Source organism: Anabrus simplex, chromosome 1, assembly GCF_040414725.1.
Source record: "Anabrus simplex isolate iqAnaSimp1 chromosome 1, ASM4041472v1, whole genome shotgun sequence".
Lineage (NCBI taxonomy): Eukaryota > Metazoa > Arthropoda > Insecta > Orthoptera > Tettigoniidae > Anabrus > Anabrus simplex.
Window position 1 is genome coordinate 1,496,186,298 of NC_090265.1, and position 18,332 is coordinate 1,496,204,629.

The 18,332-nt window shown below is 41.6% G+C and overlaps 1 protein-coding gene across 2 annotated transcripts in view; it reads left to right on the forward strand.

The window, feature by feature from the left end:
• The window catches only part of LOC136858439 (transducin-like enhancer protein 4), a 660,561-nt gene that overhangs the window by 238,967 nt on the left and 403,262 nt on the right, over positions 1–18,332 (forward strand). For both annotated transcript variants that reach the window (XM_067137982.2, XM_067137983.2), the window contains exon 4: positions 7,435–7,479. In XM_067137982.2, coding sequence (XP_066994083.1) covers positions 7,435–7,479 — 45 coding nt within the window. The remainder of the gene's footprint in view (positions 1–7,434; positions 7,480–18,332) is intronic.

An 18,332-nucleotide genomic window follows, 5' to 3' on the forward strand; every position in this document is an offset into this window, starting at 1 on the left:
CCTAAATAATTCAGAATGAAGCCGATAGATCCGCTGCAGTAACAGGACTGTGGTGATAACAGTACTTACGGAGAGCGGGTTGTAACACGGACGCCCGCCGGGACAGTTGATTGTTCCTCCTTCCCTTCCATTACAGTGAACACTCAAAACACATACCAATATTAGCAGTTTAATGTCAGGTTTTTAGTTCGTAATTGTATGTCGCCTGTTATTCTATGAATAATAATAATAATAATAATAATAATAATAATAATAATAATAATAATAATAATAATAATAATAATAATAATAATAATAATAATAATAATAATTTGTCCAGTAGTTATACCAAGCTCTGGTGTAGTTCCTGAACTTCTATTATATGTTATTAAATATCTTTATCACTGAGACTTGACGACTGAATGCTGAAAGATATAGCAACTTATGATGATGATGATGATGATGATGATGATAATGATGATGAAATGAAATGGCGTACGGCTTTTAGTGCCGGGAGAGCCTGAGGCCAAGTTCGGTCTGTCAAGTGCAGATATTTTGAATTGACTCCCGTAGGCGACCTGCGCGTCGTGATGAGGATGACATGATGATGATGATGATGATGATGATGATGATGACATATATACCTAGCCCCCGTGCCAGCGGAATTGACCAATTAGGTTAAAATTCCCGCCCCTGCTGGGAATCGAAACCGGGACCCCTGTGACCAAAGGCCAGCACGCTAACCATTTAACCATGGAACTGGAAATGATGATGATGATGATGATGATACAATAATAATGGGAAGAAAGAATAGAGGCGTTGAAATAAACTCTTTAGCATTTGCAGATGATTTTGCTATACTTGCAGAAAACCTGACAAATGCAGCAATGTAAATCAATCTGTTGGAAAAGACTGCCAACAGAACAGGTTCACGAATTTCTAATAACAAAAATTGGTCGAATAAGGAAGATATATAGAAATTTAAATATTTGGGCGAAACAATTCAAGAAAACGGTTTCGAAAAATCCGCTGTAGAAGAGAGGATACACAAGATGGAAAGACCATATGGTATAACTAGGAATATTTACAACAAAAATTGTTTATCCAAAAACCTCAAAATACAACTTTCTATTTTACAATTGGCTTTTCATCGTACGGACACAGGTAGGTCTTACGGCGACGATGTGACAGGAAAGGGCTAGGAGTGAGAACAAAGCGACCGTGATACAGCTCCAGCAATTGCCTTGTGTGAAAATACAAAACCATCTTCAGGGCTGCCGACACTGGGATTCGAACCCGCTGTCTCCAGAATGCAAGCTCACAGCTGCGCACCCCTAACCGTACCGCACGGCTAACTCCTGTGATCAAAATACAATACTACCGAAATTCCTACACCCAAGTGAATGTGCAGTACTGAATTACAAGCTGAATAAATTAGAAGCACGGGAAAAAATAATTATAGACTACGGAAAATACTTTGTCCGCTAAGATCTACAGAACTCTGGATATTAAGAAGTAATGATGAAATATATCGGAACATAAAAAACATAACAGAAATATTTCGGAAGAGCAGTGTTGCCAATCCATAAATCTTTTCTCCGCTAAATTTTAGTTGAAAATCCGCTAAATTCCGCTAAATTTCGAACTGAAGCAAAATAGCATATACCAGCTGTTTTAATAAGAGAGATTAACCCAACACTCACCAGTTGCACTATATACTCTGAAGCAGATGTGCTGAGTTAAGGTCCTGTGGTTTCACATGAAGCCACATGGTACTATTCTTTTTCAAAGAATATGCTGGCAGTTCACAGCAGTCAAGACCATATGGAAATTTTAAAATCTATTTCGAAAGTTATTTTCACTTTCATTACTGTTTTTATTGTTTTTGGTAAGTGTGGAAGGAATTAATGTCAAACAATTTCGCATTTATATTGCACTGCCAATAGACGTACCGTCCGTATTTGACATCACTGGGAAGCTCAACCAACTAGTCTTTTAAAGTTTAATTATTTAACTACTCTTTACGAAATATCTGACTAGTTTTTAACCTTTTCTTTCGACGTACCTGAAGTCAAAAGAAACGTTATCAAACACGACATTAGCCGGCTCATCAAGAGTACAGTAACGATTGTAACAAATACTGTGCTGACTGAGGCTGTGGGCCAGAGCTGGTCTACAAAACGAGTAGTAGTATGCTGCGTAAGTTCAATACAACAGGAATAAGTAGACTATTATGCCGTACTAAGTTCTATTATTTTTCTCTCCTGGTGATGAAAGGTGATATTGTTACCGCTGAAAATCGCTAAAAGAACTTTGAAAATCCGTCAAAAAATCCGCTGTCCGCTAAATGGAAAATTTATCCGCTGTTCCATTTAAAACCCCGCCATATTTGGCGGAAAATCCCCTGAGTTGGCAACACTGCGGAAGAGGCGATTGATATTTTGTGGACATTAATACATAATGGATGACAATAGGTTAACCAAACAGATCTTCATATATCTTGAGAACAAGAAGGCAACAGCAGCCTGGATTTATGAAGTAAAGAACGATTAGGAAAGAAACAATATAGGAGAAGGTAAAGCAAGATAGATTTTTAGAAAGAAAATGCAAAAATGGGAGGATTCCAAGGTCGGAAGGGAAAGCGAACAGGCTCAAAATAGTCCAGGGACTGGAAAAAGACATAGTGAGAAGATGGAGTATTGGAGGAGGCAGAAGAAGGAACAACGAAGAATGAATAATTGACACTGGCACGTGGTCTCTAGAAGATCCTAACTGAGAAAGATAATAATAATAATAATAATAATAATAATAATAATAATAATAATGCAGATTGAAAGACATTTTACACCATGTTTTTATGTAGATGAATGTGGATATGTATGTGTGTCTAAACAAGGGAAACTGGAGATTTTCTGTCATATTTCTACTTTGAATACTGTGTAAATACTAACATGCAAATTTGAATAGGCTATTAAGTGTTGAGTAAGCGAAATTTCATCTTTCTTGATCGATTCATTGATGGTCCAAGATAATTTAGAATTTAGGAAAGTGATTCTCCATCTACTGTGCAGTCACTGGGTCATAACATTCGTACAGTGCCGTTGCTTTATTCGATTTCTCTCATTACATGCGGTCCATTTCCTCTGCCTGAGCTGCCTTGTAAAGGTATTTATTTCGTGTATATATATTTTAGTGGCGTTTTCAAACGATGTGTCTGAGTTATAATTACGGTAGTTTCTGTTATTTCATCTTGAATGTTTCGAAGCAAGAACTTCCGCTCACCTCATGAATATAGAATAAACTTGCACGCTTGAAGTAGCTGCGTGGAATTATGAACAGTAGAAATACCCAGCTACTCGAAGCAGTGAGGGTTCAAACCCTCCTTCACTCACGCCTCTCTTATCTTCATTTCCGTGAGGCATAACATGTCAGTCCAGTGGCCGCATTAGTCGTATGTCGTAATGCGTGCTGTATTTTGTCCGGCTTTCGTGTTATAGTTTTGTGAAGTGCCACCGAACGTGCAGGCTCTGTCAACCAAAGCGGTAGCCGTGGCCGTGTGTGCTAAATCATTAGTTCTTCTGCTCGCCTCTGGTGTGAAGAGCTCGAGTCCCGGTAGGGTAAGATATTTTTATGTTAATCTTTTATTCCTTCAGTTACTTATATAGCGAGTGACGTAACTTCCTTTGTTTAATCAAGCCATTATTGACAGTGAGTGGGCTTATTTGTGGCCCAGCGAGCTCGATAGCTGCAGTCGCTTAAGTGCGGCCAGTATCCATTATTCGGGAGATAGTAGGTTCGAACCCCACTGTCGGCAGCTCTGAAAATGGTTTTCCGTGGTTTCCCATTTCACACCAGGCAAATGCTGGGGCTGTACCTTAATTAAGGCCATGGCCGCTTCCTTCCCACTCCTAGCCCTTTCCTGTCCCATCGTCGCCATAAGACCTATCCGTATCGGTGCGACGTAAAGCAAATAGCAAGAAAATATATTTGTGGCCCTGCAGTACTGCAATCTGATTGGTTTGCCCGCAGTTGCTGCCGACGTAGTGAAAAAACATCCCAAGCGGATTCGAACCAGCAACCTTCCCACTCTGAACCCATTGGACTAGGGCGCTTTTCAAACAGTCACTCATAACATGGCTATTCGTCTGCCTGCTACCGTCCATCTCTCTCATATTTAAAGGAGACGTTACTATCGAATTACTTCCCATATTCTTAGATACTCTAGTTTGATGACTTTTGTATTGATGTTTCATTGCCCCCGGATATTGAACTTGGAACCACAACATCATGGTTGCATGTGCCAGTGTTTGTCATGGTACCTTTTCTTTTAAATCACTTGGTATTCGCTATCACTGTACAGTTGAACTTATTTTTCCGCACGCTCACCTCCTGTATCGCGTCGGCAAGTTTACATAGTGTACTCCTCGCTTAGAGAATGCTTGCAGCTATCTGGGCTTAATAGAGACATGATTCTTTACACGCTGTGGTGTTTGCAGTAGGGCAGATCTGTCTGCACATTCGGGTCATAGTTCTTGTATAGACAACCACTATTATATTCTGTAACTTTCCTAAATCTCTGACTAACTTTTGAGACATATAAATCTGAATTTAATATGGAAATTATGAAAATTAACATTCATTAAATAAAATACACACTCGTCGGACCTTGTACTCACACTTACTTGTTACCTGCTTACTTACACATACGTTATTTGAAGGGCGCCAGCTGCCACTCAGTGCAGCAATAATAGAATGAGACTCTTGACTATCTCTAGGGTGTGGGGTAATAAGCTTACTTTTGACAACATACCATATAAGTTCTGGGAAAAGGAGATTGGCGTTCGGTTTCCCCATTAATTTTGAGGTTAAGATATTTTACTGTCAATGAAATGAAACTATGAATTCGTTTGATAGAACAATATATATTCTTTAAATAATATATCAAAAAATAGTGAGTCTTGTTGCGATAAAACAGATGAAAATATGAAATTATGACATTGCAACTGAAAGAAACTAGGCATGAATTTGAATTCTTCTTGACCGGACATTTAACAATTTATACGAAATATTTCCCTCACTGATTCACTTGACTGTACCTTCAACACTTTGAGTGTAATTACGACGTAATCCATTGATCTGGTGTTTACTGAAGATGTGTCACGCCTCACTTGGTGATACATCCTTGTGACTGCTTCTTCTCCATATCATCTGACTTCTTTGTAAGTCAATATGGTATTACCTCTTGGCAGGTCCAGGGTTGCCCTCTCTGACTTCATGGTAAGCCCTTGCGTCCGTGTCTTCAACTAAGTGACGGACCAACCTCTTGGTCTCACTCTCTCGATAACCAATAATTAATGGCTCACTGAGTCTTCACCATCTCTCGTTCACACTCGTTGACTGACCAACTAAGGCCTCTTGATCTAGTAGACTTCTTCACTGTACTGCATCCGTATAACGAATGACTGACGCTACAATATGCACCCACCTTTTATAGACGTTGGTTGACACAGCTACGTAATCTCCAGAAATAACAATGACATACTCCCACCTACGCGACAGATATTACATACAGTGGTGAAATAGCCCGGGGCGGCTGACTCTCTGAGCGCATATTCTAAAAGCTCACGATGACGTAGCCATGACTTGGCAATGACTTGGCAGAATCGCCACCAATCTTGCACAATGTACCAACGTCACATCCAATCTCTGATATATACAACAATTCTCACTGTACAGGTATTGAGTGTTATTCTACACATACCTATATATGCATACATCTAAGTACAATCTTGCAAGCAACAGGCATTGCAAAATCGAATTGAATAAAACTGATAATTACAATAATAGTAACAATATCACAGATAACATAATAATAATACTGACATAATAATAATAATAATAATAATAATAATAATAATAATAATAATAAAAATAAAAATACAGATATCATCTTGTAACGGGATTTGAACCGTTACAATTCGAGTGATGAGTTCGTGGATATGATATTACTCCACGGAGAAGCAAGTCATAATGCATGGAAGCATGACGCTTATACCTGTAATCCTTTCCTGGTCGAAGACTACCAGCTGCAGATACGTTGCGAAGGGCTGAAAGACTTTCGAGTGGAACGATGTCCGTTGAAAGGGAACCACATGTTCGAGGTACTCCATTGATAAGGAAGACAATGTGGGTAATGCAGTTGAGACAACCCGCATACCACCTACAAGCCATTGAACATAATTTGAAGAAACAAACATTGAAGACTACGTCGAATGTAATATGTGATCAAAATTACCATTGATATTTTTTTTTTATTGGGGCTCCATCGGGATTGAAATAAATGCATAAAAACATTCTGTCAACAGCGGGTTTGCACCTCCGAACACAAACCTCAGCGCTGGCCGTTAATCACCGTGACCACGGTGAAGTCCGGCTCCATGGCTAAATGGTTAGCGTGCTGGCCTTTGGTCACAGGGTCCCGGGTTCGATTCCCGGCAGGGTCGGGAATTTTAACCATCATTGGTTGATTTCTCTGGCACAGGGGCTGGGTGTTTTGTGTCGTCTTAATCATCATTTCATCCTCATCACGACGCGCAGGTTGCCTACGAGCGTCAAATCAAAAGACCTGCACCTGGTGAGTCGAACATGTCCTCGGACACTCCCGGCACTAAAAGCCATACGCCATTTCATTTCACCACGGCGAAGTCCGTTTCGGCCGTTTCCTGTACCATAAAATTTCAGTGTCAAGTGTCAACCTAGTTTCTGATCAGCACGGAGCGTTCCTTTCATACGCGTAACACGGTTCTAGGCGTTCATTCATTAATTACTTCTTCATTATTGTGCTTGTTTATTAGCAACGAATATATGTATTTCAAGCCATGCACCTTCTGTACACACGACAGGGGATAATTATGTTTTCACGTTAGATTACCAACTACCATTTGGATAAATCCGAAGAAACAGGAGCAGCTGACCCACCTGGTATATCAAGTTTTAACACTGCATTAATTCAGTTTATATGCATGATCAGGTATACCCTTGTAATTTTATAACAACAAAATAATCTACTACATTTCAATTTAATGCAGCACATCCACAGCAATCGCTCTGTTGTCTATCCATTTTATTTTTGGGGAATTTATATTTCATTTCCAACACCCTGACAAATTATAAGGCTGTTAAAAATAGGGGACAGTATTATTAATAAGAAAAGGGGTGAGGTAGGCATCTGAGAGGAATGTGAATGGAAGTGGAACTGCCCAGAACCCAGCCCGACTAAGTTCCATAAGTAGCCTACTGTGTTTAAACATAAGCCTAGAATACATAGCATTCATACCCTTGTTGTCGCTGGTTAATGTATAGTAGTCCATAAACAGAGTAGATCCGCTTATTATACAACTCAATGCTGTGCTGTACAGACTAACATTTTAAAACAATCTTTTTTTTTTCTTTCAGTACTACGAGATGTCGTATGGACTCAACGTTGAAATGCATAAACAGGTAAGTTAACTTGTCCATATCCTATGTAATATTGTATAAGAACCAAACCAGTTTATGTATACTCGCTAAGCGGCCTAAGGACGCGTCTCACGTTTGTGCGACGCGAAGAGTTACACTTTCTTATGGTACGTAATGAAGACAGCCAATTAATAGTAGTGTGCAATGGTGATGTTATTGCACCATTGAGAAAGAAAAGAATGCCACAAGAAGGTTGTAATTCTCCGGCCTCTGCCTGAGTAGCCGTTATGTATTCCTCGTGTGTGTTCATGACTAGCTACTCCCCTTGTATACAAACTTCGTTCTTTGTGTTTAAAAGTTGTTCGTACCAGTTTCAGCCGAGCGAGAGAAGAATTGGTCTTATTTGTTCTCCTTTTGAAAAATATGTTGCTGTCTTTGTTGGCGCCCCCCGTGGAGTCAAGCGAGTGAGCCTGGCATGCCAGCCGCCTTGCCACCACTTGCCAACTGTTCTGTTCCACTTCAGCTTCCTGTGCTATGTATGCTTTGTCCCTACTTCCCAGACTAGTCGCCTGGTAGTCCGATGTCCCATGTGAGTGAATGCACAGAAATGGAAATGACAAGCACTTCGTCAGAAAGGAAGGTCCTTTTTGTACCTGTACAGCGTTTTCACTTACATGCCAAATGTTGAATAGAACGTGGATACCGAGAGAAGATAATGTAGATCACGGGAGTCAAAGCTTGCCAGCCGTAAGCGCAGTGCCCGTGTTGGAAATACCTGTGCACGAGGGCGCAGGTTGCTTCCTCTCACTCGGCTTGCTTACTCAGGGTTGTGCAGGCCTACCGGTGACAGACTCCAGTTAACTGTTTTGGTCTACAAGTAATGGTTGAAACATTCAGCTGCATAAGCTATGATATAACAATTGGCACCGTAAATTGTTACGGCGCGCGCGCGCGCGCGCGCGCGTGTGTGTGTGTGTGTGTGTGTGTGTGTGTGTGTGTGTGTGTGTGTGTGTGTGTGTGTGTGTGTGTGTGTGTGTGCGTGTCAACATGGTTGCTTGAAGAGATGCCTCTTTTATCATAGCGTATTTTCTTTTGTTTATGAAAGCATGACGTTTTGCTACAGAAGCTATCAATCAATCAATCAATCAATACTGATCTGCATTTAGGGCAGTCGCCCAGGTGGCAGATTCCCTATCTGTTGTTTTCCTAACCTTTTCTTGAATGATTTCAATGACATTGAAAATGTATTGAACATCTCCCTTGGTAAGTTATTCCAATCCCACGCCATTTCTCCGCTGACAGCTCGGAACATACCACTCAGTCGAGCAGCTCGTCTCCTTTCTCCCAGTTCTTCCCAGCCCAAACTTTGCAACATTTTGTAACGCTACTCTTTTGTCGGAAATCACCCAGAACAAATCGAGCTGCTTTTCTTTGGATTTTTTTCCAGTTCTTGTATCGAGTAATCCTGGTGAGGGTCCCATACACTGGAACCATACTCTAATTGGGGTCTTACCAGAGATTTATAAGCCCTCTCCTTTACATCCTTACTGCAACCCCTATACACCCTCATAACCATGTGTAGAGATCTGTATCCTTTATTTACAATCCCATTTATGTGATTACCCCAATGGAGGTCTTTTCTTATGTTAACACCCAGATACTTACAATGATCCCCAAAAGGAACTTTCACCCCATCAACGCAGTAATTAAAACCGAGAGAACTTTTCCTATTTCTGAAACTCACAACCTGACTTTTTACCCCGTTTATCATCATGCCATTGCCTACTGTCATTTTGGAGTTGCTCACAATCTTGTAACTTATTTGTTACTCTATAGAGAATAACACCATCCGCAAAAAGCCTTACCTCTGATTCCACTCGTTTACTCAATTCATTTATATATATAAGAAAACATAAAGGTCCAATAATACTGCCTTGAGGAATTCCCCTAAGCGATGTGGTAGCGGCATACTATTCGGCGTTACTCTGTTTCATAAATGTTCATAGGAGAGTTGAGCATGTTAAGCCCCTTTTATTTTGTACTTCTTTAAAGTATCGATACACGATGATTGCAAAGCATGTTGTTTGGCACATTTTATACAAATGTCGCGCTGAGCACATTTAATTATGTACGTTCTTATATGAAAGAGTACATACATGTATTGTACGAAGTACCGTAGTTAAGAAAGTGTAATGTACACCCCTCCAGGCTTGCGCTATCTCATAACGTCCTGGACTAGCGCTCGCAACAGCTGTTTCTCGTGCACGCAGATTTGTCAGTGAGCTCGTGAGCTTGACATGCCTGATGTAAATTTTATTGCTTGCGATGTTTACTGACCTGTAGGCTATTGTCACTTTCTACGCGTCTACATCTCGGAGGATTTACGGTCAGTAATACAAATTCCTTTTCTCCTGCTCCTTGACTGAATGGTCAGCATACTGACCTTCGGTTCAGAGGCTCCCAAGTTCGATTCTCGGCCGGGACGAGGATTTTAACTATGGTTAATTACTCTGCCTCTGGGACTGGGTGTTTGTCTTAATACACTCCTTTTGATATACCCTACATAAAACTCCCCACACTACCAACCACCACAAAATCACATAATAGTGACTACAGTACATACCTCTGCATAGGGTTGGCGTCCTACCGTAAAACTGGGCCAGATAAACGTAGAGTGCCGACCCAGATTGGGAAAAGGGTGAAAAAGAAGAAGAAGAAAGATTCCTAGTATAGGATTATTTTTCATTCCATATAACTTATCGGTTTTTGAATTAAAGTTATTCAGTCGACACATTGGTGTATACAGTTTCTACGCAGGTGTGAAATTCCAGGAAATGATATTGCTGATTGATGTTATCAGTGTTATTTATATGCTGGTGTATTCACCGAAGGAATACCTCTTTGGGACCTATTTGAAATTACTGCATCTTTTATTCATTAATCTGCCTGAAATTACATGTGAGCATAGGGATTCAGAATCCTTTTCTTTTTTCTGCTATTTGCTTTACATCGCACGGACACAGATAGGTCTTACGGCGACGATGGGATAGGAAAGGCCTAGGAAGTGGAAGGAAGCGGCCGTGGCCTTAAGGTACAGTCCCGGCATTTGCCTGGTGTGAAAATGGGAAACCACGTATAACCATCTTCAGGGCTGCCGACAGTGAGACTCGAACCCACTATCTCCCGATTACTGGATACTGGCCGCACTTAAGCGACTGCAGCTATCGAGCTCGGTAGATTCAGAATCCTACAGCAAGTTTATACATTAATAGCGTACAACGGTTATGGGTGAAAGTGACATATAAAATTCAACCTGATTTGCAGCACCAGAGTGCGTTAAGATGAGGATGAAATATAGATGACTTCTCAAATTCCTGATTGATACCTTTAGTGGTGTGAGGGCAACAGTATGGATGGCATCTTTGTTGATTCTAGGTCTGTTGCAGAAGTTACGAAGAAATACACAATCGTCCCCCTGGCTCCGATCATCAGCCCCACAACTTCCGGATTTCTGAGGTGGTATTTATCGAGATAGTAGGGCAAACAAGGACTGTGGTCTGTTCTTAATCGGGAGCTTTATCCATTAATCATAACTGAACTAAGTCCGCCTGGTGGCTATGATCGTTTAGGCGTCTGCTTAGTCAGTTCGAGTCCCGTTGGTGGAAAATAAAATTCAGAATCAGAATGTTGGCTGGTAGGGTAGGAGAGGTGGTGGTATACAGTTTCTAACCACTAGATTTCATGCGAAAAGCGTGGATTCAATTCCAAACATATGGAGGGAGAGCGTGTGGTGCCATTGATGGTGATTTTTCCGTCGGATGGAGACATTGAGGCTTGAGCAGACCTCTTCGTGTTGTTAATCAACAGGAGTAGGTTACGTGCCGACATCGGATTGCATCCTCTCCATACATCATCATCATCCAGCATCCAGAAGGGCGTCAGATAGAAAGACATGTACCGGACGAGCTGAACATGCCCTCGGATACTCCCGGGACTAAAAGCCATACGATAAATAAATACTACTGATCTGCATGTAGGGCTGCCGCCCAGGTGGAAGCGAATATTTGCCCCAATTTGTCCCTTTGAATTTCAACTTTATCGTCATATTATGATCTTTCATACTTTTAATAATGCTATTTGCTTTACGTCCCACTAACTACTTTCACGGTTTTTGGAGACGCCGAGGTGCCGGAATTTTGTCCCACAGGAGTTCTTTTACGTGCCAGTAAATATACAGATACGAGGCTGACATATTTGGGCACCTTCAAATATCACCGGACTGACCCAGGATCGAACCTGCCAAGTTGGGGACAGAAGGCCAGCGCCTCAACCGTCTGAGCCACTCAGCCCGGCTTTTACTACTTTTAAAAAGTCCATTCGAGCTTATTAGTCTACTAATGTCATTCCACTGATGGCTTGGTCGAGCAGTTCGTCTTCTTACTCCCAAGCCTTCCAGATTGTGCCCGATTTCTCTTTTCTTTCTTGTCCAAAATTTATTTTATCATTTAGGGATTGAAGGAACTTTAAGCAAATAAATATTTTCAGTTCGAGCTCCATTGGTAATCTCCTGTTATATACCAACCTCGACGGAATGTGTTTCGTTAGACTACGAATATCAGTTTTCTTTGTGTATCCTGTACTCTCCTTAGGGGTCTTAATTCTGAGGGCTTCTAGACTGTGACAGAATAGCGAAATTTTTTCATAGTTAATTTCCGAAATGAGAATGTTCACCTCTTGATGTCAACTATTTTGTATGACTTGGCGGATCATTTATTGCATCACATATATACTTTAGTGGCATAGCCAAGATGCCTATCTCTTCCCGATAACCTCTCAAATCGAATTGTGTGAAAGCTGTGTGTTGGAGCGAGGGACTAGAGTGATTTTTGTTTACGGTTTAATAATTTTGAAACGCATTCAACGGCTCGTCCGATCTAATTATAGACTCTATCTATGCTGGCCAGGCATGCTCAAAAAGAGTGAACACAGCGCCTCCCTCTCCTCTCCCCTCATGTCAAAACGTCCTGATTACCACCCCGCTCCATGCTGGTGTCACCCTTTCGAATCAGTAATCACAGTGTCGCTTTGTGATGAAATTGTCCCACCTCCAAGCCCCTCTCCCGTCCATCCACCCCTCCAGCACAACACGTTGCGTCGAAAGTGGGACACTCAGTGCGTTGTGGTACACCCTGTTTCACTAGTAGTGTAACCTCTGTGTTTCGACGGGTACTCTTGGGGAGCTCCTCTTTAATGAGATGTCAAAGTGGTGAATGTAGTTTTGGAACGCCACTGGTGTATTTAAACCTAACGTTTCCAAGCTTTTTAACACCTCTAATTTTTCAACTTGGGTAACCAGAAAGAGTCTGCCAAGGATCTGTGCATATTTAATTTACTATTTATGTTCTCCTAAACAATCAATTCAAATAATTGAAATGCACATAACCTCAAAGAATTGTTCGGTATTCATATTTTGGAATTTGTTAATTTTATGGTTAGTGGTGGAAATCTGAAGTATTGAAGTACGCCTGAGAAAATTTATACCGGAAAGTAACTACTTATAAGCTGAGGATAAATCACAAGATACCCGAAGTGAACATTATTAATGATTATTAACAATACCATGATTAGAGAACAATAATAAATTTAGTCGAGTCAGAAAATTACTCTTCCGTACTTATTTGATTTGATTTTGACTGTTTTCTTTGGCATTCGGAACAAAGCCCATTCAGCCAGTGAATTATGTAAGTATTTTTTATTTATTTATTTGTTTTTGGGGTACAGGAGGGATGGGTTCATATTCTCGTCATAAGGCCCTTTGACTTTCAGTGGTACTCATGAGTAGGCCACGCAACAGGAGGACGTAGGAATGGTATAGTACTGGTAGGGGTAGATCGATACTAGGTGAAGGTTTGAAATCCGCAATACAATATCGGAAAGAAATATATCTAACTCAAGATAGGCAGATTGGTAACTTTTGTGGAGAACTGACGAGAGAATATGTGGTAATTTGTATCGCAGTGACAATAATTTTTGCAGTAGACAAGTAGTGCGAACAAAGTGGTATTGACATCCTAATAATATGTAATTAAGATCTGCAACTATATCAGCTGAACATGAACAGAACGGAGATCGTAGTACTTGGATTTTGTGGAGGTGCTGAGGGAAATAACCTTGATGAAATATCATTCTTGCGATTGCTATGGTGAATTGGCGCGAGTAGGGACGCATATGGTGTCAAAGTAAGTTTGGAATATCCGGATGGGTAGCGGCATAGTGTTTTCCACGATGTTGGCAGGTATCATGCCACTCGTTCCACGCCGTCAGTCGCCGTCGACGAAGCAAGGAGGTGTAATCCGATGCTGGAACTGTAGTGTATGTCTGTTGTTCTACTTGTTACTACTAGATTAAGAGAAAGTAGTTAATACACTTTTTCCTTTACGCTTCATACATTTTACAAAACACTGTTTTTTTTCTATGCATGTTGTACTCAGGTTTCTTCTAGGGATGAAGTCAAAACAATAATGGTAAAACGAATAAGAAAAAGGTAAGAAAACAGCATAATCCGACGACCCTGAATGGTTCGTAAACAATATTACTATTATGAATATGTAGCAATACGTACCAACTGCATTGTTGTGACGTGAAAAGCGTGTTAAAAATGTCACAAAGCTACAAGTTCCTGTTTTTAACTACAAAATGTAACTTTATGTTATCAGAATACCCAGCTCGGTAATGCCAAAGGCGAGCGCCTAACCAACCAACCAACCAACCAACCAACCATGGCTGGTATACAGGATGGTGGTGTATGCAGGCAAGTGGTTTATGTGTTGAGCAAAACTCAGTTATACAGTATGTATCAAAATTCAGTACCGAAACTTCTAAGGATGATAGAAGGGGTGTATAACTACGCCTTAGTCCCGTATGTTGATACGGGCTCGAGGATAAGGTGAGATTGTTATGGCTTTTACGGCCTGATGCCCTACCTGACACCGACTTCAGTTGAGGAGCTAATGAAAATGATGTCAATGATGACGAATGGAATTGGGTAAGGAGGTGGGAGGAATCTGCTGCGGCTAGTGAATAGGAACTGCCCTACCATTTGCCTGGAAGTGAAAATGGAGAAACCACAGAAAACCATTCTCAGGACAGCTGACGGTGGGGCTCGAATCCACCCGTCTCTCGAATGATTCCATAGCCGTAGCGCGTTAACACGCGCGGCCACTAAAGATAATGAAAGAAATAAAAACGTACTCTGAGTGGCCAAAGTCACGGGAAGGGGTGTCCCGTTAGAAAATGTGCCGTGTATGACCCCTGAGCGTTGTTGCTAGCTGCGGCGTAGCTGAGCAGTCTGTCACAGACACCAGTGTTGTGAAGATGGTAACACGTCGCGAGTTAAGCGATTTTGAACTTGTGATGATCGTCGGCGCACGGTGCATGGGTCATAGCATTGCGCAGTTTACACGCGAAATCGGGTTTCTGAGGTCAGCAGTGTCGAGGGTGGATCTTCAGTATCGCAGTGAGAATGTGCCACCCGCGTAAACCGTTGGACGGGAAGACCGCAAGTGTTGACGAACTGATATCACGTCGCCTCCTCAGAACCATACTGGGCGCTCGACGGGCTATTTTGAGTCAGATCACCGCCCAGTTGAACGTTGCGAGTCAGGAACCCATATCTACCAGGACTGTAAGGAGGCAACTACTCCGCGTAGGCTTCACCAGCCGACGACCAATTCGTGTTCCTTTGCTGACACCTCGACACTGAGTTCAACGACATGCATGGGCCCGCGAACATCCGGAATGGAACGGTGGCGGCGTGTGGTATCGTCCGATGAATCCCGGTGCCCGTTGTATCGAGCTAATGGGCGCGTAAGAGTGTGGCCTATGCCCCATGAAATTATGGATCTTGCATGTCAACAAGGTTTGTGTTCAGGCGGGAGGTGGCTCGGTTCCCGTCTGGGCGGCGACCTCATAGTCGGAATTAGGCCCCATTCTCCGGCTGCAGGTAGCGCTGACAGGTGCACATTATGTGGACATCCTTTCAGACCATCTGCATCCCTTTCTGGCCCTAGAGTACTCTGATGGAGATGCCATGTTTCAACAGGACAATGCGCCATGTCACCGCTCTGTGATGGCACACAGGTGGTTGGAGGAGCACTCCAGTGAGGTTACGACCATGGATTGGCCCTCTAGATCCCCCGATCTTAATCCAGTAGAGCATTTACTGGTGGATGCTCCATGAGCCCCGCACCAAATACACAGGACCAATTATTGTGGGTAGCAGTGCAAGATTCGTGGGTCCAGATCCCTCCAGAACGATTACAACACCTTGTAGAGTCGATGCCTCGCCGTATTGGTGCCGTTTTGAGGGCTCACGGAGGACCAACTGGTTATTACATCACATTCAGTGTCTTCCCTTGACTTTTGGCCACTCAGTGTATGTTTGTTATTGAATAACGGTAGGTCGGAAATCAGTAGTTGAAGTACATTTTGAGGTGGTTGAGAATACAACTATTACACGTCAATTGAATTGTTCTCTTTTACAAACACTGATCAAAAGTGCGTCCTCCTGCTTCATTACACGCTCCGCAACGATGTGCATTGCCTGCGTTCTAAGACTCCAGCCATGTGTGAATTTGTGTTAAACTTTTACGACCGGACGCCCTTCCTGGCGCCAATCTCAGTGGAAGAGCTAATATAGATGAAATGAATGATGGTGAATGAAATAGGTAAGGAGGTGGAAGGAATCAGCTATGGCCTATGTATGGGAACTGTCCCAGCATTTGCCTGGAAGTGAAAATAGGAAACCACAGAAAACTATTCTCCGGACAGCCAAACGGTTGGGATTTGAACCCACGCGTCTCCCGAATGCAGAACTTAGCCCCATAACCATAGTGCGTTAACACGCACCGTTTTAGATATGTCACCGAGAAATAATTATCTTCCTTCCTGGCTTGAATATCCCAATGAACGTATATTTTATTTTTTTTAAGAATGTGCTATTACTCTTTCCGATAAGCTCGAAGAACACTCTTCTATTTATCAAGTTTTGACGCTATGTTTACTGACAATTATTCGCACCCATATCGTGATAGCCGAGTACGGTTTGGGTGAAAAGGTAAGAAATTAACTATCGGTACCTTCTGCTAAGAAAGGATTCCTCATTTTACCCTTGGCATTTTCGTGCTTCAATTGGGATTACTAGTCGAGATTGTCAACGTCCAGGGATTGATATGACGCTAAGCTCTGAGCTGCTTCCTACGTGCTTCATTAAAATTGGAAGGTCTGTGTTGTCATTGCCACAACCAGATTAGCCGGGTTGCTAGCTCAAATGTCACCCGTGTGCCATCCATCGTTGAAAATACTTCTTTATCGCCTTTACAGATAATCCTTGTTTCACTCTGAATCTGCATAGATAATGCTAGTCCATGTTCCCATGCCCGTGAGAGTCACGTGTGAGCGATGGGGAATTAACATCAAAAAGGGGAAGGGCATTAGGTAGTGAGAGAGGGGATATCAGCTCTCATTAAGTGTGGAAAAGCTCTCCGGTGAGATGATTTTGTTGTTGTGGATTAGTAGTGTTTTGCTTGATTACTGTATTATCACATCACAATAGAGGTGATGTGGATGGGGCATTATTTTCAGAGAAACCTAAATTAAAGTTGGCTGCTATGGTAAGGATTATTGGTTAAAAACAGGTCGACAGTCCTCTGCTCCCCTCTGTGTTATCGATTGTTTAACATTAGTGATTTTGACCACAGTGTGGTAAAAGGGTTCCGTGAACCTGTTGCTAAAATTTCCTACGTTTATATGGAATAATGTATTATTATTATTATTATTATTATTATTATTATTATTATTATTATTATTATTATTATTATTATTATACTACCGTGGTCATCTGTCGCATATACGTGTGTGAAACCTGCTTGACAGACTGTGTTTTTGTGGCATCAGTGTACGATAAAGTAGGGCGTGGTAAAATAGTTCGTCGGACTTTGATTATGGTACCATTTTAACTGTTGAACATTTTTTTCGTTTGCGGAATGTTTTTGTTTGTATCAAAGTAACATGTTTTGTTGCACTCTGTAGTTCCTTTTGTGTTGTTGCTACCTTTTAGGAGCTTGAGAACATAGCGTTTTAGTGGACCTGTACGAAGCGCCGTCTGTTAATTGGAGCTTGAATCTGAGGAAAGTGTTTGAAACCATCTTAGTATTTATCTATTATTGTCCGACTTCATGGCTATATGGTTAGTGTTCTGGCCTTTGGTCAGAGGGGTCCCGGGTTCGATTCCCGACAGGGACGGGAATTTTAACCACCATTGGTTAATTTCGCCGGCACGAGGGCTGGGTGTATATGCAACGAGATTGATGAACAATCATGCGTCCGTTGTTTAAAACTGTATGTCATTGAGAATTTGAAAAGAAATTCCTGTTAGTCGAATATAATGATCTAATATAAAAGTAATTTAAATATAAAACATAAAAGCTGATCAACGTAGAATATCAGGTTTCGTCCAGTCAAGTGGACATCTTCAGATTCCGCAAAATCGTATCAAAGAAAATGACGTTGGAAATATGTACAAGCACTACATAACAGTTGTGTTTCTGAATTGTGAACTTGCCCCAGTTCGGGTAAAGAAGAGAGATTATATAACCCATACTTTAAAAAAATTACTACCCAGGTATGTTGTAGTGTGGAGTGTACAGTAAATTATTGTAAATCTGGAGTTTCTGGTGTACAGTATGTCCTCTCACAGTGCCCCACCTTACACCTAATACAAGCTAGTACATCTTCCATCAGACTGAGGATGGTTGTCAAGTTGCACTTCCTCTGAAAACAGCAGTCACCACCATCATCACCACCACTTCCATTCTGTCAGATTGCGTGCTGTGATG